Source organism: Martes martes, assembly GCF_963455335.1.
Source record: "Martes martes genome assembly, chromosome: 6".
NCBI lineage: Eukaryota > Metazoa > Chordata > Mammalia > Carnivora > Mustelidae > Martes > Martes martes.
Genome location: NC_137893.1, coordinates 145,462,983 through 145,489,086, shown reverse-complemented (window position 1 = coordinate 145,489,086; position 26,104 = coordinate 145,462,983). Strand labels below are relative to the sequence as shown.

Genomic DNA, 26,104 nt, shown 5'->3' with positions numbered 1-26,104 from the left:
CCCTATGCCCGTTCGGTATCTGGGTCTTGTCGGGTGTATCCCCTATGGCAGATAATCCGTTTACCCCTCACCCCTGGACCCCTTTATATTTCCTTTCCTACAGTCATCATCCACATGCCTTTGTGTCGTCCACTCTCCTGAGACATTGTCTTCCCTGAAGCTGGGTCTGACTTCAGCCTCTGCTAGGAACTCATGTTATATCTTCATCAATACTCATTTCCCGCTGCTCAATGCTGCTGCTGTGTTTCATAATCCTGATCCTCCCCACATGGGGGACTAATGAAAGCGGACACACTGCACGCACCCTGGAGACTGTGGAGTGGAGTCAAGCCAGCGGGAGTCTTGCACGCGCACGTTAGGAAGAGCTGGTAAGTGAATGAGGCGACTGTGGAGTGAGGCTCACTGAAGGTAGGCGGGATTCCAGAGGTCAGAGGAGCAGCTGTGACACCAGGAGGGCAGAGGAGGAACCCTAGCCAATGTCTGGTCCCTGGGGTGGGAGGGATCTACAGAGACCCATGAACAAGATGCAGAGCAGAGATCGCGATGGCAAGAAAGAAAGTGGGCTGGGAAAAGTGACAGCCAGGGCATGTCCAAGCACCCCCGTACCTTCCAGAGGCCACTCTGATTCCTACACCATCATCCACGGAAAACAGCTTCTCTGAAAGGGCCCACGTTTCCCTACCCTGCTGTCACTAGTGGCAAACATGAGTCTTTCTCTGCACACAGTGGATTCAGGCTTCATCGTTTCTCCCTCCTTGGTATTTTTCTCCTGGGCATCCTGTGTTTGTCCTCCGTGAATGTGAGGTCAGCTTGACTTGCTCTGACTTCCTGGCCTAGGACTTTACATTGTGTACACTGTGGCTTCCGTTGTTTGGGGCTCTCTTTGGAAGGTAGCTCTCAGGGTTTGTCATCTGGTTGTTAGGACACAATTCCTCTTGTGATCCCCTGTCTTCACTCCCATGGTTCCGGCTTCCTTTTTTGCTGTGGTGAGAAACTGTTCTCTGTCCCCTCATGCTTTTGCCAGGATAACTAAACAAAAGGGATTTCTGTCCTGAGTGCTTCTGACAACAAATGTGTGGGTTTTCCCACACCAGACAGTTCTCTCTTTCTCTGAGGGACACCAGCCGAGTGCCATGTGAGTCAATTCTGACACTAACTTCCTGGGGTTAGTGCAGACCCCACAGGTGAAGGGCTCCATCCCACAAGGCTACCCCCACCCAGACACCAATTAAAGTAGTGGATACCTGAGGTACTCACACTTTTGTTTGATTTAGCTACAAAATTGGGGGTTCCCATGACCCCTCTCCCCTCACATTTGATAATTTGCTAGAATGATTCACAGAATGCAGGAAAACAGTTTGCTTACTATTACTACTGCTTTATTGTAAAAGATACAATTTAGGAACAGCCAAAAGGAAAAGATGCCCAGGGCAAGGAGTATGGGAAGAGCCACAGAGCTTCCTTGCCCTCTCTGGGTCACCACTGTCCCAGCACCTCCCTGTGCTCACCAAGCCAAAAGATCTTAGAACCCCGTATTTTAAGTTTTTGTCAAGGCTTTATTGCATAGGTGTGATTAGAGTAAATGGCAACTGATGAATAACTCAACCTCCAGCCCCTCTCGCCTCCCTGGAGGTGGGATCGTGGAGCTGGATGTTCCCACCTTTGAATCAGACCAGCTCCCATCCTGAAGCTATGGGTGGCTTCAGTGTCCCCCAGCCACTGGTCATCTCCATAGAATACCCAAGGTGCTCTCATCACTCTGGGAATTCCACGGGTCTTAGAAGCTCTTGTGTTGGGAACTAGGGACCGAGTCCAAATATTATAACAAAAGGTACTCCTATCATCTCTACCCCTCAAGAGATCTGAGATTTCACTAATCCAAAATTCTGGAGCTCTGTTCCAGAAAGTAGGGGCAGAGACTGAATACGTATTTCTTATTGATAATTTCTTATTAAGTCATGATAATGGGCAGAGTGGAGAACACTTAGAAATTCAGACACACCTATGCTTTCCAGAGCTCACAGTTAGATAACTGGCCTTCCCTAACCCCAACCCACCACCGTAACCTCTGCAGGTGGAACCTTCAGTATTACGTAGCCAAGCTCTCTGAGAGGATACTGGAAACAGTCAATGCAAATCAAATGGCTAACCAGTCAAGCAGGTACTAAGGGGGAATGTCCATGACGGCAAACGATGAATGACTAAGCATTGGGATCTGACGCATCCGTTTTGCTCAGAGCTGAGTGAACATCTGTTCTGTAGCCCAGTCCTGGACCTTTGCTTGGCCGAAGATGAGATAGAAGACCAGGCCTGACATGTTAATAGAAACTGCAATCAAGAAGACATTTCTCCAGCCAAACTCAGAATCCTGGAAGGAGGAAATTACAGAGTGTTAACAGTCTCTTGGGTCTTGGTCCTCCTATTCAGAAAGGTCCTGGTGCAGGTGTGGCTCCCCAACCCCACTCCAGCCTCTGTGGCCTTCCTGGTTGTTTCTAGAATATGCAGGTCATTTCCTGGGCCCTGGCCTTTCCCTCTGTCAGAACAGTACTCCTCCCGATAGCCATTTGTCTCACTCCCTGGTTTGTGTCCAGTCCTTACTTTAATGTTACCTTCCAAGACCACCCTATTTAAAATGGAAATCCCACCCCCTCCTGCGCGCCCTGTTCTCTCCTGCTTTATTCTTCTCTTCGCACTTTGCCAGCATTCAGTATATTTCATATGTTACTGATTTCATTAGTTTTCCACCAGTTGCTTTCCTACAATATAAGTTTTACCAGGCAGGGACTTCCGTTCGTTTGATCCATTTAAACAGTGCGTGGCACACGCTAAGGTTGAACTAACGAATGAATGAATGGAGGGATGACAAGGGAAACAAATTCAGTTTGAGAATTTCCCTATTAAAGGCTATTTCCTGGGGCGCCTGGGTGGCTCAGTGGGTTAAAGCCTCTACCTTCAGCTCGGGTCATGATCTCAGGGTCCTGGGATCGAGCCCCGCATCGGACTCTCTGCTCAGTGGGGAGCCTGCTTCCTCCTCTCTCTCTGCCTGCCTCTCTGCCTACTTGTGATCTCTGTCTGTCAAATAAATAAATAAAAATCTTTTTAAAATTTAAAAAAAAAAAAGCTGTTTCCTGACAGTATTAGCGACTAGAAAGGAAACCCCGCAGTCACAGGCAAACCAGAATGGTTGACCCCTCTATACTTTGTAAGAAGTGCCATGAATATTGCTAGAAATTTTGATGATTAGCATGAAAAACTTCTAAAAACTCTTAAAGTATAAACTCTAAGTCTGAGTGCTCATCATCACTCCACATCCTAAACCTGTGGCAACTGTCCTGCATGAGCTGAGCCTGGGGTGGGGGGTTCCTCAGGGGGCCTGGGACTCTCGAGCTTTAAGCTGAGCTCTGTTGGGGAGTGAACAAAAATATCTTCAGTCTGACTTCTCCTGAGTGACCTCTCTAGGAGTCTCTCATGAGTATTTTCATCAGAGCATTCGACCTCACCTGACTGATTAAAAATCCAGCAACAGTGGAAGAAATGGCTCCCGATGAATACGCAAAGACTTCCGATAGTCCCTGAAGAAAGCAGGTGTACCTGAGACAGAAAAGAATATTCCAGTGTAAGCAAACCGTTCACCCCTGTGAATGGTTATAACTCTGTGCTTGTCCCTGGGGGTGCCCTGAGGCGACCCTCGGTCAAGCCTGAGTGAAATGTGCTGACTAGTGATTAGTACAGTCCTTTGTGAGGGTCTGAGGCTCCCAAGGGTCATTTGTACTAACTTGTCAACATTGTTGTTACAAAATGTACAGATTGATGATTTGCACCGAGTTTGTATGTTCTCTTAGTTTCTGCTATGGAACCTGATCTCACAGCTTTGTTTCTGGGTAAAAAAAGACCCCTCACTGAATGAGACATTGGTTCCCCTGAGACCAAGGCACCTCCCATGGGTCATGGTGGTTGGTTATCTGAGGTTAGAGTATGTTCTTCTGACCGTGAAAGGATCCTGGGGACTGCATTTGGAAGTCCCCAGTCCTCCTTGATACCACCTCTCTTGGAGGTCAGTGTTTCTCTTACTCTCCCATTAGTCAAGCTTTACCTTTGGGAGCCGGCATGGTAGTATTTTACAGGTCCTTCACCGATCCAACCCTGTGGGACCGCTGCATTCCTCGACAGAGATGTGGGTGTGAGTCCCCTCCTGTGCCTAGCTGAGCTGCAAGTGTGGCCACTGCCTCCCCATTTCACCTGGAAGACTGAGTGCACAGTGGTGGGCTAGCTTTGGGTCCCTTCCAGGAATTATTTGGTTGTAGGGCTAATGCTGGCATTTCCTGTGACCTGTAGCGCAGATCACCCACACGGAACTGGGGCATCAGAGCGAGTTTAGGGTTGCAGGACCTGAGCTGAGCTCCTGTGTGGATGTGGCCAAGGGGTTCCTACCGAGGAGCAATATCCAAGATGTTAACAAGGGCGCCCATTTGACAGAAGATGATGGTGACAGAAGACAGTGCCAACAAGCCCATACTGGCGCTGAAGCTGAATCTGACCCAGTGCAGGGACACGAAGACCACAGATGGGACAAGAACCCCTGCAGCAGGAGGACAAACACAGAGCGAATAAAAACTGCCCTGAGCTTCCCGCGTCCATCCCACAGTCCCCCTGGGTCCTTACCGATGGCAGTGGAGAGTTTCCTGATGGTAACGAGTCTGAAGATTTTTCTGGAGTGAAGAAAATCCACCAGTAGACCTCCAAGGATAGTGCCGATACAGGCAGCACCTAACAGCAGGGCTGACAGGATTCCACTCTGAGGACCGGAGAGAAGGCGCTGCCTCACTTCATGTGCCATGACACGCTCTGACCCTTGTGTGGCTTGTCTACATGTAGAGCTTCTCTATATAGACCCTATCTCCTCGAATACAAATTTCAGGTTACTGGAATTACTAGAACACAATTTTGGTGCCTAAGAGAAAATATGCATATAGTTCAATTGGAAAAAAAAAAAAAAAGATTAATGTTCTCATCTTAGGTAAAGTCGCCTGGAAACAGATTTTAAAAAAGAGCGAAGCCCAATAGAAAAATAGGCAAAAGATAGGAACAATTTACAGAAAAAGGAAAATAAGGGGCTCCAACTTCATAGCGAAAAGAACTACTTTTTCATGGATCAAACTGGCAAAAATCCAGCAGATTTTTGATCTGGTCCACTGGGATGCTGTGGGAAACTGGGTACTTACAAATATCAGTGCCCTGTGGAGAGCAATTTAACAACAGATACAAAAGTCTGTACTGCATTTACCCTGAACTCAGACATGCAGAAAGAGTTGCATTAGATGGGTGGTTGACGAGCAAGGTTTTTTGCTCAGAGATTGGAAACAACCCCAATGTCTCACAGTAAGAGTCCCATGTACTGATCTGAAAAGATCACTGTGGTGTAATATACAAACAATAGCAATGTACACAACACATAATGTTTTGTGTAAAAAAAAAAAAAAAGCGACAAAATAAGATATGTTCGTGGATGCCCGCAACTTCATAAAGAAGATAAAGAAGCAGTGGAAGAATATTTAAGAAATGAATAAAAAAGAGTTGTCTGTGGGTGGGAACGGGCTGGGGGGACAGGGCAGATCGGGGATGGGAACGGCAGGAAGATTTCTCACTCCTCTGTTTGGATAGAGTTTTTAAAATGTTGAAGCCTGGTTTGATCAGCTCAGCCTCTCTCTTACAGTGCTATTAAAGAAAATATAAGGAAAGAAATGTTGTGTAAAACTCCCCAAATGGAAAGACTTTAACTGTCACCATGTCCCAGCTGTTTACATTATGGATGAGTAGACTGAAGCCGCCAAGGTTTTATGACTTAGGGAGAAGCCATCCTGAGACCCACGGGAGTTGGGGCCTCTTGACTTCCCAAGCTGATAAGCCTGGTCTCCACTGGTCTCTCCAGTCTTTCCCCCCTCCTCCCTGTCCTCAGCCTAGGCCTCTGAGATGGGGAACCCACTTGGCCTCACACCACAGACAAACCATCCCCAACAGCTGGCCTCAGAGATGTCTGTCTGGACCTCCTGTCCCCTGATGGTCTCACCTGAGATTATGGCTTTGCTGCCTGCTTCTGGCCTCCTCTTTGTGAAGACCCATGGCCACTCAACCTTTGGGCTTTCTGACCTCAGTACCTGCAGCCTGTTTGCACATGTGCACCCCAGACTCTGACCTCTGCTCCAAAAATCAGTTTCCTGTTGGCCAGTTAGCACATTTTCACAAGAGGAGCCCAGTTAACATGAGAGCACTGCTTTTTGAGTCCAAAACACAATATCAGTCACTCAGTAACCTTGTGAACTGCTGTTAATAGGCTCTGAAATCTGATACACTCTTTGCCACTTCTAAGACCTTCATCTTGCAGGAATTTAAAGGCTCCTGTTCACCTGTCAGAGCACCTGTTCATTTTGTGAAAATTCAGCTGTACACATACACTTTTCTCTGTATGCATCATACTTGAATAACATATTTTTTAGAAGAAAATTATCTGCAAGTTTTGGGTAGGAGTCCTATTTGGGACTTTATATCCTAGTCATAAGCTCTTATTTTCAGCCTATGATGTTTATACTCCCTGTCAAGCCTTCTTGAAGGCACAATTTGTCTTGTTAACACTGTCTTATGCAGACTATCTTGTTTGCAAATGTTGGTTGGATTGAACTTCAAAGTTTTACATTAGTCCCTTAAAAAGTATGACATTCTGTGAATGTCAAGCTTACCTAGAACCATCCCAGTCTCCCCCAATAATCGGTAGGTCACAGTGAGATGATTAAGAATTCACACAACCAGGTTGCATTTCCTACACGAAGGTCCTTGGCCTAATCCCCTGATTTTGTGGCCATAAGTGAGACAGAGGATTATATAATGAGGCATTTAAACAGAAGAATGGAATAGGCTTTCTCTATACTTACGTCTCTGAAGTTAGCTTGAAGTACAGAGTTGATGTATGTTGGCAGGTATGCCATCATAATATTTAAAATCCAGAATTCAGTGAAATGAAAGACTAGAATGCCCCAAAGTGGTAGGGATTTGATCATAGCCTTAATGGGAAGGGACCAGCCTGGCGAACAGCCCTGGAAGAAAGCAGATATCAGTCCTGCTCCATCAGAAGGCAAGAGATTTGCTCTAATGCTGTCTTCAGCCCGAGACACCTGGACCAACACAGGGAAATGGCAGAGAAGTTCATCAAACGCACCTGTTGAGCCAGTGAACACACAATATATTCCTTCTCTCCAGCGCTGATAAACCGATGATGTATGGGGTCATCATAAACAAGAAGAAACCAGAGAAAAGAACAGGCACAGCCGATACCACCTAGGAAGATGGTCCCATTAGCCCTTGATGGCGGTTCTTTCCGTCTGACTCTGCCTTGAGCTGATTTCTGTGGTTGACAGAATCACTGACCCCAGGATTCCATTCCTACCTGTATCTATGCTCTGGCCCCCATCATTGGTGGCGGGTGCTTCCCCACCAGCTGTATACACATTATGCCAGTATTGGACAACCCAACATTACCAGTATTGAGTGGCAATAAAATTCATCTGAAAATTTTCTTTTTTAAAATCTTAAGAAAATGTCTTTTTTTGAAGCAGAGTATAGATTTTAATTTATTTTTTAATGAAAATATTGTTTAATCTACAGATTTTATATAAACATCACCAACTTTCCCAATACTTTTTTTTTGTTATGTTCAATTAGCCAAGATAGAGTACATCATTAGTTTTCGATGTAGTGTTCAATGATTCATCAGTTGCGTACAACACCCAGTGCTCATCACCATGCATGCCCTAATCTCAACAGCTCTTTTTAATTGCCACCTTGTCCTTTACCCGTGCCTTCACAGAGAGTGAAGAGCTATAATGGAGTATAGAACTACCACACACCAGGTGTTTTGTGAGATTTTGAGAGTATAAGAATACAAAGATACAGTCTTGCCATGGAGGAACTTAAAATCAAGTACAGAGGAATAGGAAAATTTTCCATTGCTGGAGACCAAGTAGAGGATGTCAACAAATATTTTACTGAATTTCTTCCTTGTAGATCTACATTTGTAGCTTCCCTTTCTGAAAACTAGGAGCAGAGTAAACCTCTCTCATTGCTTGGATAATTTTTGTAACCTGCCCTTTGAAGTTTCCATGACAGAGCCTTTGCAGGTTGCCATGCGAAAGTAATCCATCTTCACACAATTTTTGTTTCTAGTGAATATATTGACCTGATGTTATAGGAACCCTTGATATAAGAGCATTGTCCTCTAATGGAAACACCTCTGGCGCTCACTGATCTTACTGGAATCACACAGGTTGCAGATGGGACTTCAGAGAGTAGTTTAAAACTCAGACACAAACATGAGCTGCAAGCAACTGGGGAGATCCCAATCAGGGCTGGGTAAAGGCAAAACAGTGAAGTAGTAGAATATGGCTTCTGGAACACCCCGTGCATCTTCGGGACCTTCTGCGGCATCTCTTAATGTATGACATCCACTCTGGAGCCTCCCACGATCTGCCCTGTCTTGCAGGTTCTACTGGTTAATTCTCTGTGTCAATCAGCATTTTAGGTACAGTCTTAGAATTTTCTGGTTGTAATGATAGGAGAATTTTATAAAAAATGAATTAAATAAATAAGCATAACTAAAAATACCATCCCATCAAGATACCATTTTCAGCATCTTATGAAAGAAATCCCTCTGGGGTTCATTGTGTGTGTGGTTTGGAAGCAGGACAGAACATTACAATGCCTTTGAAGTCATTAGGTTATTCTGACTATGTATCCAGGCTCCTGAGATTTAAGCGTCATTTTGCATGATTCACAACATGATTGGCTGTGAACGTTATCACCTGTAGTTATATAGTTATATAAATGTTTATATCTATTAGGATTTGGTTAACCATAGATGACTTGCATCACGAAAATCATGCCCAGCATTCTCTATCACAAAACAAAATCCTGAAGGACGCCGGAGTGGCTCAGTCGGTTGGATGTCTGCCTTTGGCTCAGATCTGGATGCTGGGACTCCAAGATCAAGTCCTACATTGCCTCCCTGCTAGGTGGGGAGTCTGCTTCTCCCTCTGCCCCTGCTCATGCTCTCTCTTTCACTCTCTCTCGAATGAATGAATGAATGAATAAATAAATAAATAAATAAATAAATAAAATGAAACAAACAAAAAACAAAAAGAAAAAAAAAATCCTGAGATCTGAGAAGCCCAAACTTACCAAAGATATAGAAGATAGAAGGCCACCCTTTAGTCTGGCAGAGGAAACCACCGATGAGCAAAGTAATGAAGGATCCCATCAATTGCCCTAAACAGAAGATGTGAGGATGTTTTGGGTGAGAGAGTTAGGGTCCTCTCTCACCCAAGCAGGAGCAGGGAGACAGGGTAGTTGGAATCTAAGGTCTTGCTTGTGTTGATAGGATGTTGTAGAGTACTCTTGGACAGTGCATACAAACTGACAGTGTAGGGCCTCGATTACCTGATATAGCAATGTTGATGAGTTGACTCTTCTCTAGTGGGGGAGCCCATTTGACCCAAAGTGAAAACTGGCTTGTTAATACCGTAACCTGGGGGGAAGAAAAAGTTCCATTCTTGGCTATTGAGGTCATTTTGGAATTAACATTCCACTTACAATTAGAAAGCATCTTGGTACCTGGGCTATGCCTTGAACAATCTGCAGGACAGTGATCGAGAGCACTCCTGCGTCAGCAGCCAATGGAATCAAGAGGGCCAAGACTGAGGAAAGAAGCAGGTTAACACCCACCAAGTACTTGGCTCCAAATATTCCAGCGATGTAGCCCATAGGGATGGGAACCAAGAATGAGGCGTAGTTGTACGAGCTGAGAATGATCCCCTGAACTTCAGGACTCCAGTCATACACGGGAGCCTAGGGGACAAGAGAATCTCACTATTTATCTTGGCCAGAGAGTTGACAGTTTTGATCATGTGAAACTTGAGGGGCAAAAAACAAAAAACAAAAACAAAAACGGGCAGTTCTCTCTCATACTTCTCTCCAGTTCCTCCAGTCTACCAATTTCATTCAAAAAACAAAACAAAACAAAAATGCAAAACACAAAACCAAAAACCCAAACTCATGCACTATGTACTCTTTCCTTTTACACAGTTTCCCTGGTGACACAAGAAACTGACCCATTAAAGTGTAAGAGATCCTGTAATGAAAGAAAAGCTATAAAGAAGAAAGCATTATAGGTAATGGGGTAACTTGAAAAATATGTGAAGAAAGAAAGCCAAGATAAACATCTGTGAAACTTATTTTGCAATGTTCGTCCTTGTCGGTGAAGAACGTATGTCCACTAAAGATGAAAGTGGTTTCCTGCATTTTCACTTAGTCCGCTTGGTCCGGTTCCACTGCTAGACACTAAATAGAGAAGAGATATCTTCTCCTTAGCTACCTGTTACGTTCTCGTGTAGTCTAGTTCATTGAACATAGTAGATGCTTCATAAATAACCCTTTAGGTCAAACCATCCAAGTCCGAGAAGGGGTCTGGAGTCTCATTAAACTTACCACGGCCTCAGACTGCTGCAGAGTTCCGTTCCAGCTGTCCTGGGAGTCAGCAGGAGGCCTTTCTGCGGAGGCATTGAGTGGCCTGAGCTGGGCCGTGCTGTTCACCATGGCTGGCATGGCGATGCTCAGGCTCATCCTTTGGGAGTTAATCGAAAAATTGCAGAGATGCACAAGGAGGGCCAGCCCATGTCGGACCGAACAAAAGCCTGGGATGAAGGGGCACAGAAAGTCTTAAGATCGGGGTAAATTTCTCCCACCTTCCCTAAGTCTGGAAGAGGGAGAAGACCGCAGTCTGTGGAAGGAGAAATAGAGAGAGAGTGGGAGTGGCTCTGCAGGTGGCTGGTGGACACCCAGCCCCCTGCCCCTGGGAGGTGAGTGGGTCAGTCACTTGCTTAGAATCATTACTTGAGCAGAGACTTGAAGAAGGTGTGGAACTGGCCAGAGCGAGTGTTAGGAAGGGTTTCGAGCCCGGGCTCTGGGATGAGCTCATGAGCGTGGGACTGGAAAGAAGTGAAATGGGACAGAGAACTGGCTGGAGGTCGTGGTCGAGGGGAGACGGATAGGAAGAGAGAGGAGTTGTTGGACATGACTCCCAAGGTCCCCACCCTATTACCAGGGAATGAGGCACATTAACAGGTTAGGCACTGGGAGGAGATGAGACTTGAGAGGTAGGCTAGGTTAGACTCCAGAAGCATTTCACCTTCATCTTGCTACTGTAATCTGGGCTCGCACGAAATTTGCCAGCGGTCCAGGAGGGGTCTGGGGCCATCCTGGACTTGAGTCCAGGTACATTAGTTTGGCAACAGCTACAAGGATTGATCAGCTGCCAGAGGGATAATGTGTGATCCCGCCCTCAAGGCACGTGGGTGCCCCGTTTCCTGGCTCCTACGAGGGAGCAAATGTAGTTGAAATGGCCAACGCTGTCTCATGCTGAGGGGTGACAGGACTGTCAAGTTCCAGGCCCCCCACCTTTGGTTTAACTTGGGGGGCATTCAGTTGAGACTGCTCTTCCCCAAACCACACGAATTTACATTAGAGTTTGGATCAACATGGTATAGATAGGGCAGATGACATTGTGAGGGATTGCCCCATGGACAGCCTTGTCTTCTCCCGGCCAAGAGCAGGGTGGCTCCCTGTGGATTCCGGTCTCTTCCTCTGGCCAGAGCTGGAATCTTAGAGTTGGTTCTCTTCAGTTAAGTCCCACACAAGTTTCTTCAGAGACTTTTTATCGTTTCTGTAACTGAGTCCTCCCCTTATTACTTTCATGTTTCTTTCCTCTGGGTTTACAGCAGAAAGCCGAACGCACACAGGTGGCAAGTACTAATAGTGGAAAACAATACATGGTTATTTTTGTCATTTGTAATATTTCATCCTCCTGGGCAATGTATCCACTGGCAGTTTGTAAACAGTGTCAGATAGGAGTGGTGAGAGCCTATCTGAATTTACTGAGCATGTTTCTCACATCACACCATTAAGTGTGCCGTGGGACTTGCACTTGTTGGTGGGACTTGTACTTTTATTGTATGAAGCTGTCCTGTTCGTGTTTCTTATTATTTTGATGTGAATGCAGGAGTTTTATAAACCGTATTTGAATCATAGAGTCAGACACCTGGATCTGCTCTATTTAGACCTGTATGGTCTTGGGCAAATTACTGAGCTATCTGCAGCCTCAGTATTCCACCTGTAAAATGGGGTTAATAATGGAGCCTACCTCAGAGAGCCTGGGGGCTCAGTGGGTTAAGCACCTGCCTTCGGCTCAGGTCATGATCCCAGGGTCCTGAGATTGAGCCCCATGTTGGGCTCCCTGCTCAGCAGATAGCGTGCTTCTCCCTCTCTGCTCTTGCTCGCTCTCTCTCTCTCTCTCAAATAAATAAATAAATAAAATATTTAAAATAAAAAATAGAGACTGAGTACATTTATGTAAGTTCATTATAATTATTATTAATAATATCTGACTGTGCTTACATTCTTGAAATGATCTCTTAATAGGCTGTTGTAATGAAAACACATGCTTTATTTTGCTAATATTTTGACTGGAACTTTACTTTGGCATATATAATTGAATTCAGATGAATATTATTGTGAATATGTGTGTATGTGTAATTTTTGATATGCTAGCTTTGTAAAGAAAGAAAGATTTTAGGCTTTTCATCTCAATCTATGACCTGAAGTATTTTAGATATATAGTCATTTTCTTTTTTCTTTTCTTCTTCTTCTCCTTTTTTTTTTTTTTTTAAGATTTATTTACTTCAGAGAAAGAGCAGGAAGGGAGGAGGGAAACAGAAAATCTCAAGCAGACTCCCTGCTGAGAACAGAGCCAGCCGCTGGGTTCAATCTGATGATCCTGAGATCATGACCTGAACTGAAACCAAGAGTCAGAGGCTAAACGACTGAGCCACCCAGGTGCCCCTGAATTATTGAGTTCCTGTCCACCTTACACAGGTTTTCCCCTGTTGCTATGTTATGTCTGTCACAATTGACAAACCTACTAGAATGTATGATTATTAGCTAAAGTCCATACTGTATTCAGACTTCTTAGTTTTTTGTGTTTTTTTTAAGATTTTATTTATTTATTTATTTGACAGAGAGAGAGACAGAGAGAGAGAGAGATCACAAGCCAGCAGAGAGGCAGGCAGAGAGAGAGGGAAACAGGCTGCCCGCTGAGCAGAGAGCCCGATGCGGGGCTCGATCCCAGGACCCTGGGATCACGACCTGAGCCGAAGGCAGAGGCTTCAACCCACTGAGCCACCCAGGTGCCCCACAGACTTCTTAGTTTTTACCTGATATCTGTTTTCTGTTCCAGAATCCCATTCAGGAGAGCACAGTCCATTTAATTGTCATGTCTCCTTGGGATACTTATGGCTAAGACAGTTTCTCAGACTTTCTCTGTTTCTGATGACTTTAGAGTTTTGAAGAGTACCAGTCAGATGTTTTGTAGAATGTCCCTCAACGACCGGTTTGAGGCAGTATTTGTCCAGTGTCTCCAACATGAAGTTACTCTTGTTTGTTCCCTTTCCATGCTGTGCTCGGGAAGAAGTCACACGCACGGTCCACACAAAGGGAGTGAGGAACTGTGCTCTACCCACTTAAGGCGGGAATTTACAGAAATGCACTGCATACAGAGACATATTCTGCTCTGTAGAATCTCACTGAATTTTTCTGTGAAACCACCAAGACATAATTTAAGAGGGCTTTTTGACAACTTTCTTCACTTCTTTCATGTTTTTTCAACATGTGCAATTTTTCTTAATTCAAATTTATAAACGTTATCTCCATAGAAATAATGGACATTATCTGCTTCCCTGTGTTTAACGCCTTACACATTTGAAATGCTTCTGTCCCCACAATTATGTGTGCTCAATCTCTCTGCCTGATCCGTCCAAGTCAGGGATTATTTTATTGCTGTGAAAGGTATCTGCTGTCAAAGACTCTGCTCTTGTATATATTTTCATGGCAGTTTCTTTCATGATTTGAGTTGACTTTTTTCCTACATTGAGGTTGTCTCTTTTGTTTTTCCACATCCTTTCCTCAAAGGTGTAGACTCCATGAACTGGATGCTTGATTAAGTTGCTTTCATTTATTCTTCTTTTTTCTTTCCTTTTTTTTTTTACTTTCATTTATTCTTATGCACTCTCTCTTTTCTTCCCTTCTTCATACCCATCATCTTTTGAGCCACTTGTCTTACTCCCCTTCTGCGTCCTTCCTTATTTTTCTAAGCCTTGGCTCTATGTCACTGATGTGATTTTCTGCAGTGGTCATGTCTTTCCTTGCTTCTACTCATTCCACTTTAATTCTGAAGTCATATATTTTCCTCTTTAGATTCCTTTCTTGTCTACTTTGGGCTCTTCTTGCACACTTTCCTGTTGATTTACTTCCTGCACTGTGAGCTTCTTGTTATTCTTGAGATGTTAAATTGGAAATGAAAATATTCTTTGGTTTCCCCAGATAAAACAAGTGCAGCCATGTAATATGCTGGTTAGCAGTCATACTGCTCTGGTGTGAGTCCATGTGACCCCTCTTTGTGCCTCAGTGACTTAAATGAGTTCTTCCTTTCTGCTTGAACTCTGGCTCCTTCAATGGAGAGGATGCCGGAAGGAGTAGCTTCCTTGAAGGAATGTTGGGCGGATTCAGTAAATTAATCCACACAAAGTGCTTAGACCAGTGCCTGGCACCAAACATACATTTAATATGTCACAATTACTCTTTGATCTAATACATTCCTTTTCTTTTTCTTTTCTTTGTGCTAATGTCTTTACATGTACCTCCTCCCCGCGGTCTTGGACCGTAAAGGTCAGTCCTTTATGATTTAGTTCCCATATGTTGACACCCTTGTCACGTGTTGTACTGGGCCACCTTTGCTGGTTTGAGGCCTGCTGCCGTGCGGTAGTAATAGTGTGTGCGAGATTGCACAGGTGGCCGCTGGTGGGATGGAGGAGGACATCTTGGAATTCTTTCGCCAGTTCATTTGAATTTTGCAATGACCTGGTTGATTTTGAGGACAAGTTCCCCAAAATTCCAAGTTAGTTTCAGCCATCAAGCATGTACTGCCTCGGTCTATTGTCCTAGCCCAAGATGCTAAGATGCAGATCTTCAGAAAGATGGGTAAGCTGTGGAGGGGGAGACGGCAGGATGTGGGCCCATGTGAGCTTCACCCGCAACATCTCAGCACAATAGACTCCCCTTGCTCGTGGTGGCTTCGCCTTGCTGGTGGGCTGCTGGCCTCTAGACACTGCCATTCAGAGCTAGGGAGTACGAGCTGAGGCTTAACAGTTAACAAGTGTCCTCCCTTTCTTCCTAAATGACTGTACCATGCTCCAGGGAGGAGAGGTTTGTAAGCACTTGGCATCCTCTCTCAATCTCATTCCAAATGTATTAAACCCATCAGTGAGCCTTAGGATTCATAGTGTGTTATAGGAAAAATTCCCTAGTTTTAACCTGGATGGAGATACTTTCTCCAAGTGGCATGCTTGCTTATTTAATTCTGGAACTTTCAGAGAGGGATGCTATTGTAGCCTGGCCTCTGGGTGACATGTTTTCTGTGGGCTGGAGTATATTCACCTCCGCGTGGGCTTTGGATGGGAGGAAGGAAGCTGTGCCTGACGCTGCTTGTGAATTCTCACTGCCATCCTTGCCCTTCCGAGTTCTCCACCGAGAGACAAATACCTGGAAGTGACAGTCGTCGGTCTCTCATGCAGACAGACAGGCTTCCAACAATGAGGGCCTTCTGACAAGGTTTGGAAGGGGAACACAGTGAGAAGCCATGATGGCTGTGAGGCACCCAGAGGCCCATGGATGAGGACCAGTGATGGTGGAGATGGGACTTCTGCCTGTGACTTCTGGGAGTCACCTTGAAAATTGCCCACTTGGCGCTGCCTGTGGTCATAGAGTGACCCATCCATCCTGACGCCTGGATTTTCTGGAAGGGGCTAATCTGACTTCTGCTTCCCCAGCCTTCCGAAGTCTGTGGAATCTTCCAGTCCCCTATATTAAGCCTCTTTTTTCTTGGAATATCTAGAGTGCCTTCTGTTTTTCCAAGTGAACCCAGACAGAAGCTCACAGGCCTCTGGGAGATAAGGGGATAGGAAGGGCAATGTGGTGTCTATCCCCACTCAGCCCCATGAGCCCTTAACTGAGCCTAATAGAAACCACTGATCTCTGGCAGAACGTCTAGGTTCAGCTTTTCCCTGGGTCTCTAGGGGTACAGGAGCATAAGCAACTCTATCTTGTGGCTGTATGTGACTTGTAATGGGGGAGGGGCGTTTCTGTGTGTCCCACAGAATAGCTGGATTTGGTTCTGTGAGTTTCTTAGAAGTGCGGTCATACTCAGCAAAGATGTCAGTAGCCTTTGGGGGCACAGAGATCTAGAGAAAACCCCAGCAGTGCCCTGAAGGTGTGAGACAGAGGACCCAGGAGTGCCCAGGACGTGTGCGCCAGAGAGGAAGAGAGATGAGTGGAAATTGATGTTGGCCACCTGTGGATGAAGCAGCCAGCAGGATTTATGCATAAGCACTGTGACTAGTACTTGGAGACTTAACAAAATAACCAGGTGGAACCATGAGTAGCTGGGGTTGTGCCTTATCAAGTGGGACATGATTTATCCAAAGAAGGATTATTATTCGCATGATGCCATTTGTAGTGACAGGTCAAATGGATACGAAGGATCGGGTATAGCTTCTGGAGCTTCTGGAGTGTCAGCAGCGGACTAAGCAGCATGGTGGGGTGGATGCTCTAGAATGCTGTAGAAGAATCCAGAAAGACCGCACATGAGTCCCACCACTGCCATAAAGGGGACTGAGGAGGGGACACTGTGGGAGAGGTGATAATCATAGCTAAAGTTTACGTAGTGTTTACTATGTGCCAGGCATTGTTCTAAATGGTTTACATTTTATAGCTAATTTAATTCTCATGGAGATGCTGTGAGGCAGCTACCATTATCATCGTGTATTTATGAGTAAGGAAACTGAGACACAAATTTGAAGGTCATATAGCTCAGAAATGGCAAAATCAGGATTGCAAACATGGAAAATATTTATCTATAAGTTCTTCACATTACTGATTTTGAGAGAGAGAGAGAGAGCGTGCACGCGCGCGTTAGGATAGGAGAATTTGACCGATAGGCTCTTAACTACTTAGATGTAGATGAGATCTTAGAGATACAAGAATCAAGCTCTCCCATTTTCCAGATGAGGAAGCTGAGGCAATGGGATAGTATGCATTCCAGGTCAAATGATTCCTAGTTAACTGTAGACAGTATTAGAATGCACATCTCCTTATTTCTCCTTTGATGGGAAAGAGTAGGAGAATTTTCTTGTCCTTGAGACATGCTCACTTCCCAACAGACACACTGGCTGAAATGTTGAGGCTTGTAAAGCATCCCACCTTGGTTCGCGCTTTACTGTTCAAAGGCATTATCTTATGAAAAGTCTATTTCTATAGGAGAATTAATGAATCACATAATTATGAACCATTAAGAGTTTAGGGGGAAATAAGGTGTTCAGCTGGTTTTCTTCGGACATGTTATAGAAAAGTACCAAGTTGTGACATAGACAACGTGGAGGAGGAAAAGTGACTTTGATGACATCGTGGAAAGGAAAAGCCTACTCTCTTTGAGACAGGGCTGAATCTATATGAACAGAGAGATCTAAGTGGGTGCTCCTGGACTTAGAGTTGGAAAACCCAAGACTGGTTTCCATAGTTTCTACTTAGCATCTGCTCTGAAGTTTTTCATTCCTCTATAAATAATGTCTTGACACCTACCTGCCCTATATACCTTCAAGGTTTCTTACAGGAAGTGAAATAATCCTCCATAAAACAGGCTTTATAGCTATGTAGAGCCCTTGGCATTTGGGGGTAGCCTCGTGTTCTATATCACCAAGAGGGAAGTCGAGGTGACACAGATACCAGTTTTATCTGTAGCCAGTACACGATTTTACCTTTCCTGGAGGTTTGCGTGCGAGCCGTGCTTAAATTACCATCACTGGAAATAGCCCCCAATCCCTTGGCTTCTGCTCTAGTAGGCATTTTGGTTCTCTTCTCCCAGGGACTGGCGTTCACCTGCTGAAATAAAAGAATGCAAAAGCAAATACAAGGCGACAAGTATCCTGTGTCACACATGACACTGCCCCGATTCTGTGAATTCAGAGGAAATATTTGATGGGAAAATATTTGACTGGGGTTCAGGAGACCTGATTTGTTGCCCAGACTCTGTTGCTAGCCAGTTGTGTGACCTTGGGAATGTCACAGTTACCCCTGGGTCTTAATCTCTGCTTCTCTGAAATGAAGGGTCTGGCCTGGATTGCCGTAATGGATTGTAATATTCTTTCCAGTTCTGTGTTCCTTTGTCTCTCCACTGATAAATGTATTGACTGGATGTTAAAATTTGACAGTCTTCTTTGAAATTTCATCTGGGAGGTTCCAGCTTCTTTTTTTTTTTTTTTTAAGATTTTATTTATTTATTTGACAGAGATCACAAGTAAGCAGAGAGGCAGGCAGAGAGAGAGAGAGAAAGGAGGAAGCAGACTCCCTGCTGAGCAGAGAGCCCGATGCGAGGCTCGATCCCAGGACCCTGGGATCATGACCTGAGCCGAAGGCAGAGGCTTTAACCCACTGAGCCACCCAGGTGCCCCAGGTTCCAACTTCTTAAATTACCTAAAAAAACTGCCTGTTCTGAACATCTAGATATACCAGATATACCAGATAAAATATGCAAATGTCTTTTCAAATACATAGCTCCAAAGATAGTAAGAGATATCCCCATGGATGTAATGAAAAGTTTGCAGTATGAGCTAACTCCTCAGTGACATTGGTACTGGGGTGGGGAGCAGACATCAGTTTCAGTGATGCAGGGTCTTGAGATCTAGGTCCCTGGGGATGAGGGGTGAAGCCTTAGACCTCCGCCAGGAAGACGATTATCATGGAGATCCTATTATAGAGCCAAAACCCTCAAAGGGGTTCAAAACTGAGTTAAAGAGGCTCTGTCCATTGCAACAGTGAGACAGTGATAGCTTACCTCCTCCTGAGCTCTGGTTTGAAAAGAAAGAGCCTCTGCTTAAAATTTCTAAAATTCACAGCTATGTCATGGGGAGTTGGGGGTTGCAATTCACACTGTTTTCATTGTCTGAGAGAGAACTCTTTTTTGGCTGAAAAACTGGACTAAAGAACTGGGCCCAGGCCGATTTCCTTAACACAGATCACACAGAATTACTGATGAAGCTCTGCTTAATATGACTTCCAGATCCAAAATTAGAAACACTCAGAGAAGCAACCATCCAAAGCAAGTCCTAAGACTCAACATGTAGCACGATCAAATTGCTGAGAACTTCCAAGAGTCGGATAAACTGATAAATGCCTTTTATAAGCATGTTTAAATTCTGTTACGCTGAAAAGAAATTTTTAAAAAAAGGCATGTTTAAAATAATTGGAGAAAGAAAGGAGAGACCAAAACGTAAGAAGATATCCAAAAGAACAGGCATATTTAAGAAAGGCACTACTTGAAATACTAAAGACAAATTTAAGTATTGAAATTAGAAACGAAGCCATTAGACAAAGAGCTAATGACTGAATGAATGAAATAGAAGAACAGAATTATACAGAATAAAGTAATTTATACAGAATAATTATACAGAATATTAAACAGAATAAGTATATTATACAGATTAAAGCCCAAGCAGATAATGACATATTGTAGCAGAGTTAGGGGACTTGGAAAATAGAGTTAAAAGTTCTGATATATATGTTCAGTAAGATTTCTGGGAAAAGAAAATGAACAGAATTGAGGAGAGGCAATGCTTTAAGAAATAATGGTTAGGGCTTTTCCAGAAGAGATGAAACAAGATTTCTCAGATTCAGGAATTACAGTGAGTCTGAAGCCAGAAAAATGAAGTTAAAGCTATACTTAGACAAAGCATAAGAATCCTGTAGAATACAAAAAGGGTGAAGTGTATCTGTAATGATACGTACCATATGAGGTCATGGGTGGGGGGCCAGGGGGTAGAAAGTAATTACAATATGATACCAGAGAAGGGAGCGGTATTCTTTTTTAAACTTCAAGATAATAATAATAACAATAATAATAATAAAAAGACAAAGTAGAAGAAAGTGAGTGAAGAGTACGAAACTATCAGTACAATATGTAAGCACAGATGAAGAACAGACATGGCAGAACCCAGCCTACCTTACTATCAAAGACATGAACCTTCGAAGTACAAGACATTATTTCTTACCTGTCCACTTCCACAAATATTTGAAAGACTTCTCTCTAGTTTAGGCAAAAGTGTGGGGACCTAAGCTGTTGTTGTGGGAGTCAGGGCAACTTTCCTCTTAGTATTGCTGCTTCAAGGCCTCTACCAGGGAATAATCCATACAGCCACCCAAAAGCATGTCCCAAGACAGTCCTTGTAGTGATATTTGTAAAAGTGAAAAATTAACAGCTAACTAGTGGTCATTAATGTTTGAATAGTTAAGTAAAGCAAAGTACATATATTTTTGGAACATCCTACAGCCATCAAAAAGAGCTAAAAAATCGATATACATATTAACAATTTAAAGGACATATTAAATGAAAAAAGCAAGTTGTGAATTCGAAGGGATACATGCACCCCTGTGTTTATAGCAGCATTATTTGCAACAGCCAAGATACGGAAGCAGCCCAGTGTGTATCAATGGATGAATGGAGAAAGTAGAGGTGTTATAGATAAATATGGGATATTACTCAGCTATCAAAAAGAACGAAACTTTGCATTTGCAACAACATGGATGGAGCTAGAGAATTTAATGGTGAGTGAAATAAGTCGGTCGGAGAAAGACAAATACCATATGATTTCACTCCTATGTGGAATTTAGGAAACAAAACAAACATGCAAAGGGAAAAGGGAGTGAGGGAGGGAGGAAGGAAGGAAGGAACGGAGGGAGGGAGGGACAGACTCTGAACTACAGAGAACAAACTGATGGTCGCCAGAGGGGATGGGTGGAGGGATGGGGGAAATAGGTGATGGATGAAGGAGGGCACTTCTCGTGATGAGTCCTGGGGGATATATGGAAGTGCTGAATCACTGTATTGACACCTGAAACTCATATGACAGTGTATGTGAACTAACTGGAATTAAAATAAAAACTTAAAAGAAAATAGCAAGTTGTAGAACAGTAAGTACTGAGGTAATAAGTAAAACATATATGCACACAACATTACATAATGCAATTTATGTGTTTACAAGTGAGTAGAAAATTATGAAAAGAAAATTCACAACATTGAAACAATGACAGCTCTCCTGTACATTGTCCTTAGCACTGGTTTTAAAATTAAGATACACAGCTGGCTAAGCCTGGGTGGCTCAGTTGGTTCAGTGTCTGCCTTTGGCTCAGGTCATGATCCTGGAGTCCTGGGATCAAGTCCCTCATCGGGCTCCTTGCTCATTGCCGAGTCTCCCTCTCCCTCTGCCCCTCTCCTTCCTCATGTTCATTCTCTCTCTCTCAGATCTTTTAGAAAATAAAAATAAACAAAAGTTAAATTAAGATACATTAATTTGATAACACTGGTCAAATGTGTAGAAGGGAATGCAGGGGACCATTCCCTTTGGGGAGGAATGGCCAGGAGGGAACTTCACGTTATCTTGGGTATTGAAATGAGTTACAACAATAATGTTTTTGTAAATTATTACTGTGATTCAAAAATACATTTAAGGGGTGCCTGGGTGGCTCAGTCGGTTAAGCGTCTGATTTTGGCTCGAGTCATGATCCCAGGGTCCTGCTCAGCAGGGGGCCTGCTTCTCCCACTCCCTCTGCTGCTTGCCCTGCTTGTGTGTGTGCACGCGCGCGCGCGCTCTCTCTCTCTCTCTCTCTGTCAAATAAATAAATAATTTTTAAAATACATTTAAAACAACAACAACAGAAAAAACTGCCATAAAACCTGTGATCACAGTGTCTGGGGCGTGGGAGTCTCTCATCCTGACTAACAGCTTTACAAATTGTGTGCATCTGTGTACATGTGTGATAGTGTGTGTGTGTGTGTGTATCTGTGTGTCTGTGTGTATAACTGGATGTTAAAATGGTGCCTCTTAGGATGCCTGGGTGGCTCAGTGGGTTAAGCCTCTGCCTTCGGCTTGGGTCATGATCCCAGGGCCCTGGGATGGAGCCCCGCATCGGGCTCTCTGCTCGGCGGGGAGCCTGCTTCCCCCTCTCTCTCTCTGCCTGCCTCTCTGCCTACTTGTGATCTCTGTCTGTCAAATAAATAAATAAAATCTTAAAAAAAAAAAATGGTGCCTGTCGCTTAGTGCAACTGCCTCCAGACCATTCTGAGAAGAAACAGCAAGTGTTGCCTCCACCCCAAAGCGATAGGAGACCACCCTCCAGGACTCAAGAAGAGGGCTGTTGAGCCCACCACAGGGGCACAAACTGGCTGAGATGACAACCCTGAGAGAGAATATCTCCAGAGGAAGCTGCCGGTGTGGCCTGTCCCTTCTCCACCCTGCCTTCAGGGAAGAGCAGGGCGGGTGCTGCCCTTCACTCTAAGTCAGAGGACAGGGGCTGCTTGGGGGGGAGGGGTGTCACCCACACAGCTTGACCTGTGTTCCCTGGAGGCTTGCGCGTGTGCCTGTGTGTGTGTGAGAGAGAGGAGACGGTTCAGTGACACCTGCCTCAGCATCCACGGGCCCGAGGCTGGCAGAGCAGAGCAAAGGCCCTGCCCACTGAGAGGTCGTGATGCCTCCACCTCCCCCAGCGACGGGTGCAGAGATGCGCGGACGGAGAGCTGCAGGTTCCTCTGAACCAGGTGTGGGTGACTCAGGAGGGATCCAGCTTACAGCCATACCCAGAGAACTATCTAGAGGGGCCGCATGAGCCCCAAAGAGGTGGAGGGACCGTAGGATGCCAGACGGCTGACCAGCCCCATGAGGGAGAGACTGTGGGACGTCTCCAGTGGGGAACTGACTAAAGGATTCAGCAGTGAACATCCACCCGAGCCCAGAGAGCACCAGAGCCAGATCACAAGAGTCCCAGTCAGAAACCACTTCCTGCCTCTTCCCAGCCACCCCTCTGTCTCCCTAACCCCCAGCACTAGAAGGCTCAGAAGCCGCAGCTACCAAGAGGGGTGTGGGGAGGAGCTGACAGAGAGAGGGAACAAGAAGCCAAACCAAGTGACTACTGACCCCCACCAAGGTCCAAGCTGGAGATGGAGAGAAGCTTTTTTTTTTTTTTTAAAGTAGGATTAACATACAGTGTTATTTGAGTCTCGGGTGTACATTGTTGTGATTCAGCAGTTCTCAGTGCTCATAATGATACATTACTCTCAATCCCTATTTAGGGAGAAGCTCTACTTTATATATATACATATATATATATTTTTTTTAAGATTTTATTTATTTATTTGAGAGACAGAGATCACAAGTAGGCAGAGAGGCAGGCAGAGAGAGGGGGGAGGAAGCAGGCTCCTTGCTGAGCAGAGAGCCCGATGTGGGGCTCCATCCCAGGACTCTGGAACCACGACCCAAGCCGAAGGCAGAGGCTTACCCCACTGAGCCACCCAGGTGCCCCAAGAAGCTCTACTTTTAGATAAAGTTTGGAGTTTTGTGCTTTTCATCAGATGGGACCTATTCATTTACAACATGAGATTATTTGGAAACTGAAAGGAAACAATGAGCCGCCCTGGTGATTCTGAGAAGAAATCTATCAAATGAAGGGATGGAATATTTTCCTGTAAAAATAATTTGCTCATCACGTCTGTCCACATTTAGGGCTGTCAGTTGAACTGAGGTCACAAGACCCGAAGCCCTAGGTTTCAGACTAACATTTTTTTTTTTGCCACAGTGACAACTAGAAGGACTTTTCTCATGCACCAGTGCCTGAGAGTTCACTGATCACTAGTTCATTCATTGATTCAGTAAATATTTGTTGAACCAGTGGATGTTATGCTTCCTTAGCTTTTTCTCTTAAAAAAAAAAATATATATATATATATTTATTTATTTGAGAGAGAGAGCACAAATGGCAGGGAGGGACAGCAGGAAAGGGAGAAGCAGACTCCCAGCTGATCAGGGAGCCTGATTGGGGGTTGATCCCAGGACAGGGGATCATGACCTGAGCCAAAGGCGGACGTCTTTGCTCTTTCTCTTACATTTATGGCTGAAGTGTTTAGTTCTCATTAAATTTGCCTCCTCTCTGCGCTTACTGTGACAGGAAGTCCATGCCAGGTTGTCTGGTAACCAGAAACAGTGTCTCACATACTGTCCACAGCTGCGTCCCTTGCCCTGCATCAGATGTGTCCTGTCTTCCTCCTTCACTGCCAACTTCCACTGCCTCGTCAACCCCAGCAAGGTCTCTGGGAGAGGCACAATATGAGAAGGAAAATGTGAGAATGACATTTGCTCTGGAGAAAATGAGAGTCACAGTGACGGCCCCTAGGCAACTAGCAAGAAGAGGGCAAGTGTTTTACCTTGTTGTTTGGGAAAGGTCTATTTGAGCTAAGTTGGGAAAGATGAGAAGAATGGAGCTCTGAGTAAAAGGAACCAGCAAGTTTGTCCAGTGCCAGTGCAGAGTGAGTGAGAAGGTTGATATGAGTAGGGAGACCCAAGTGGTCATCAGGGGCCATACCACGGGGTTCCTACAGGCCAGGTAAGGGGACTGGATTCACCTGGCTGCTGGGTGTTGCATGGTCTCTACGGGGCAAGACCAGGAACCAAGAAAGTCAAGAAGAGGCTGTGGTGATCACCTAGGCAAGAGTTGATGTATAGGGGAGGCCGACCGTGGTGCAAAAGAGCGGACTGGGGATCTGTTTTGGAGTGAAACCCAGCAAGAATTGCTAATGAGACAGGCAGGGGAAGAGAGAATAGGGGAGATCATTGGAGACTTCTAGATTTATGGCTTGTACAAATGAGTAAATGGTGTTATGCTCCATAGAGATGGGAAAGCAAATGGGAGGGAAGCAGGTTTCCAGAAGAAAAATAAGAGTTTCATTCTGTGCTGTTGGTTTTGAGATGCCTGTTAGACCCAAAAGGGAAGATGGCCCAGTAGGCTTTGTGTCTGTGACTCTGTAGCTTGAGGCAGGGGGCCAAGGGAGAAATAGAAATTTGAAAGTCATCACTTTTATCTGTTTACTTACAGATGAAGTAGATGAGGAACAACCTGCAAAGATATTGAATGAGTCATTCTGTCAACTTGCTGTCCGATTCCCTGGCCAAAACTGATTCTGTGTTTATTCTTTGCATGAACCTGTGTCTTGCTTTTCTGCTCTAAACTAGTTCACTATGGAGTGAGGCTTTTCCTTAAGGTCCTGTACTGAGCCGTTAGCAGCTCACATATTTTTTATATCTGGTCTCAGCCCTGAACATTTCCTCCATATAAGAAGTAGCTTGTGGCTCATATTCATAGCTCCAAAATCAGAATCCTGGGCCCCAAACTCTTTGTTCAGTTACCACTGCCCAAGGCCATGGGATTCTATTTGTATAAATTCACTGATGAGGTCTCATCTGTTTTGATTGATTTGGTCTTTTAGCCCTGATAAAAATATTCCTTTGCCAAAATTCAGCTTCTACACTTATTGTCTCACCACAGATGCAGTCACTGCTTTATTATTATTATTATTATTGTTATTAACACAGCCCACAAAAATAAGCCCAATATATCAATCTTAAACTGATGGTATCTCGACTGGTCCCAATATTTGGCTGATGTTAAGCCTTAAAGGCATAGTTTAAAGTTGCTGGTTCACTTCCACATGCTTCAGAAAATTCCAACTCTGCCTCCACAACTATTCTTTTGGGTGAATTTATTCCCTGAAGTTTTATTCTCTGGAATTCTGGGGCTCTTTTTTCTCTTAGGATAAGGCGATATCCTCTATTACTTTCCAGAATTATCTTAGGAAAGAGGAGTTCTCTTCTGCACCCCATAGGGTCCACCCCAGAGCAGCAAATGAAAGAAAGACCCTCTCCCATCATCTCAAAAGCAGAATTAGGAGGAAAGATGGAAGGCTGACCTGAGGAAGTCGGAGCGCGGGGTCCTCAGTCCTTTCCAATAAGTTCTTTTAAGCTTTTCAAAATTTTCTACATTGCCCTACATCCCCAGGAGGTCAATGATTACCTTAAAAC

The 26,104-nt window shown here is 44.6% G+C and overlaps 1 protein-coding gene across 3 annotated transcripts; it reads right to left on the bottom strand.

The window, feature by feature from the left end:
- Positions 1-1,357: 1,357 nt before the first annotated feature.
- SLC17A4 (solute carrier family 17 member 4) lies at positions 1,358-26,104 on the bottom strand. Of its 3 annotated transcripts, none has more exons than XM_080806069.1 (12): positions 25,993-26,104; positions 17,964-18,087; positions 10,531-10,736; positions 9,658-9,891; positions 9,484-9,571; positions 9,226-9,312; positions 7,211-7,329; positions 6,927-7,088; positions 4,663-4,795; positions 4,432-4,579; positions 3,501-3,591; positions 1,358-2,368 (listed from the first exon to the last, which is right to left on the bottom strand). In XM_080806069.1, the coding sequence occupies exons 2-12, from the start codon at positions 18,049-18,051 to the stop codon at positions 2,234-2,236; spliced, it is 1,491 nt and encodes a 496-aa protein (XP_080662195.1). In that variant the 5' UTR covers positions 18,052-18,087; positions 25,993-26,104; the 3' UTR covers positions 1,358-2,233. The 3 variants fall into 3 exon arrangements, with proteins under 3 accessions (XP_080662195.1, XP_080662197.1, XP_080662196.1); XM_080806071.1 differs by having other exon boundaries at positions 9,769-9,891; XM_080806070.1 differs by having other exon boundaries at positions 17,964-18,084; positions 25,993-26,080.

What these genes read in the sequence shown, in the direction of transcription:
- SLC17A4 (XM_080806069.1), bottom strand. Translation starts at nt 18,051, where the DNA reads ATGCCTACTAGAGCAGAAGCCAAGGGATTGGGGGCTATTTCCAGTGAT. An exon ending in TGCAGCAGTCTGAGGCCGTG is followed by an intron (nt 9,892 to 10,530) that starts GTAAGTTTAATG and finishes CTTGTCCCCTAG; the next exon opens with GCTCCCGTGTATGACTGGAG. An exon ending in CATCAACATTGCTATATCAG is followed by an intron (nt 9,313 to 9,483) that starts GTAATCGAGGCC and finishes TCTTCTGTTTAG; the next exon opens with GGCAATTGATGGGATCCTTC.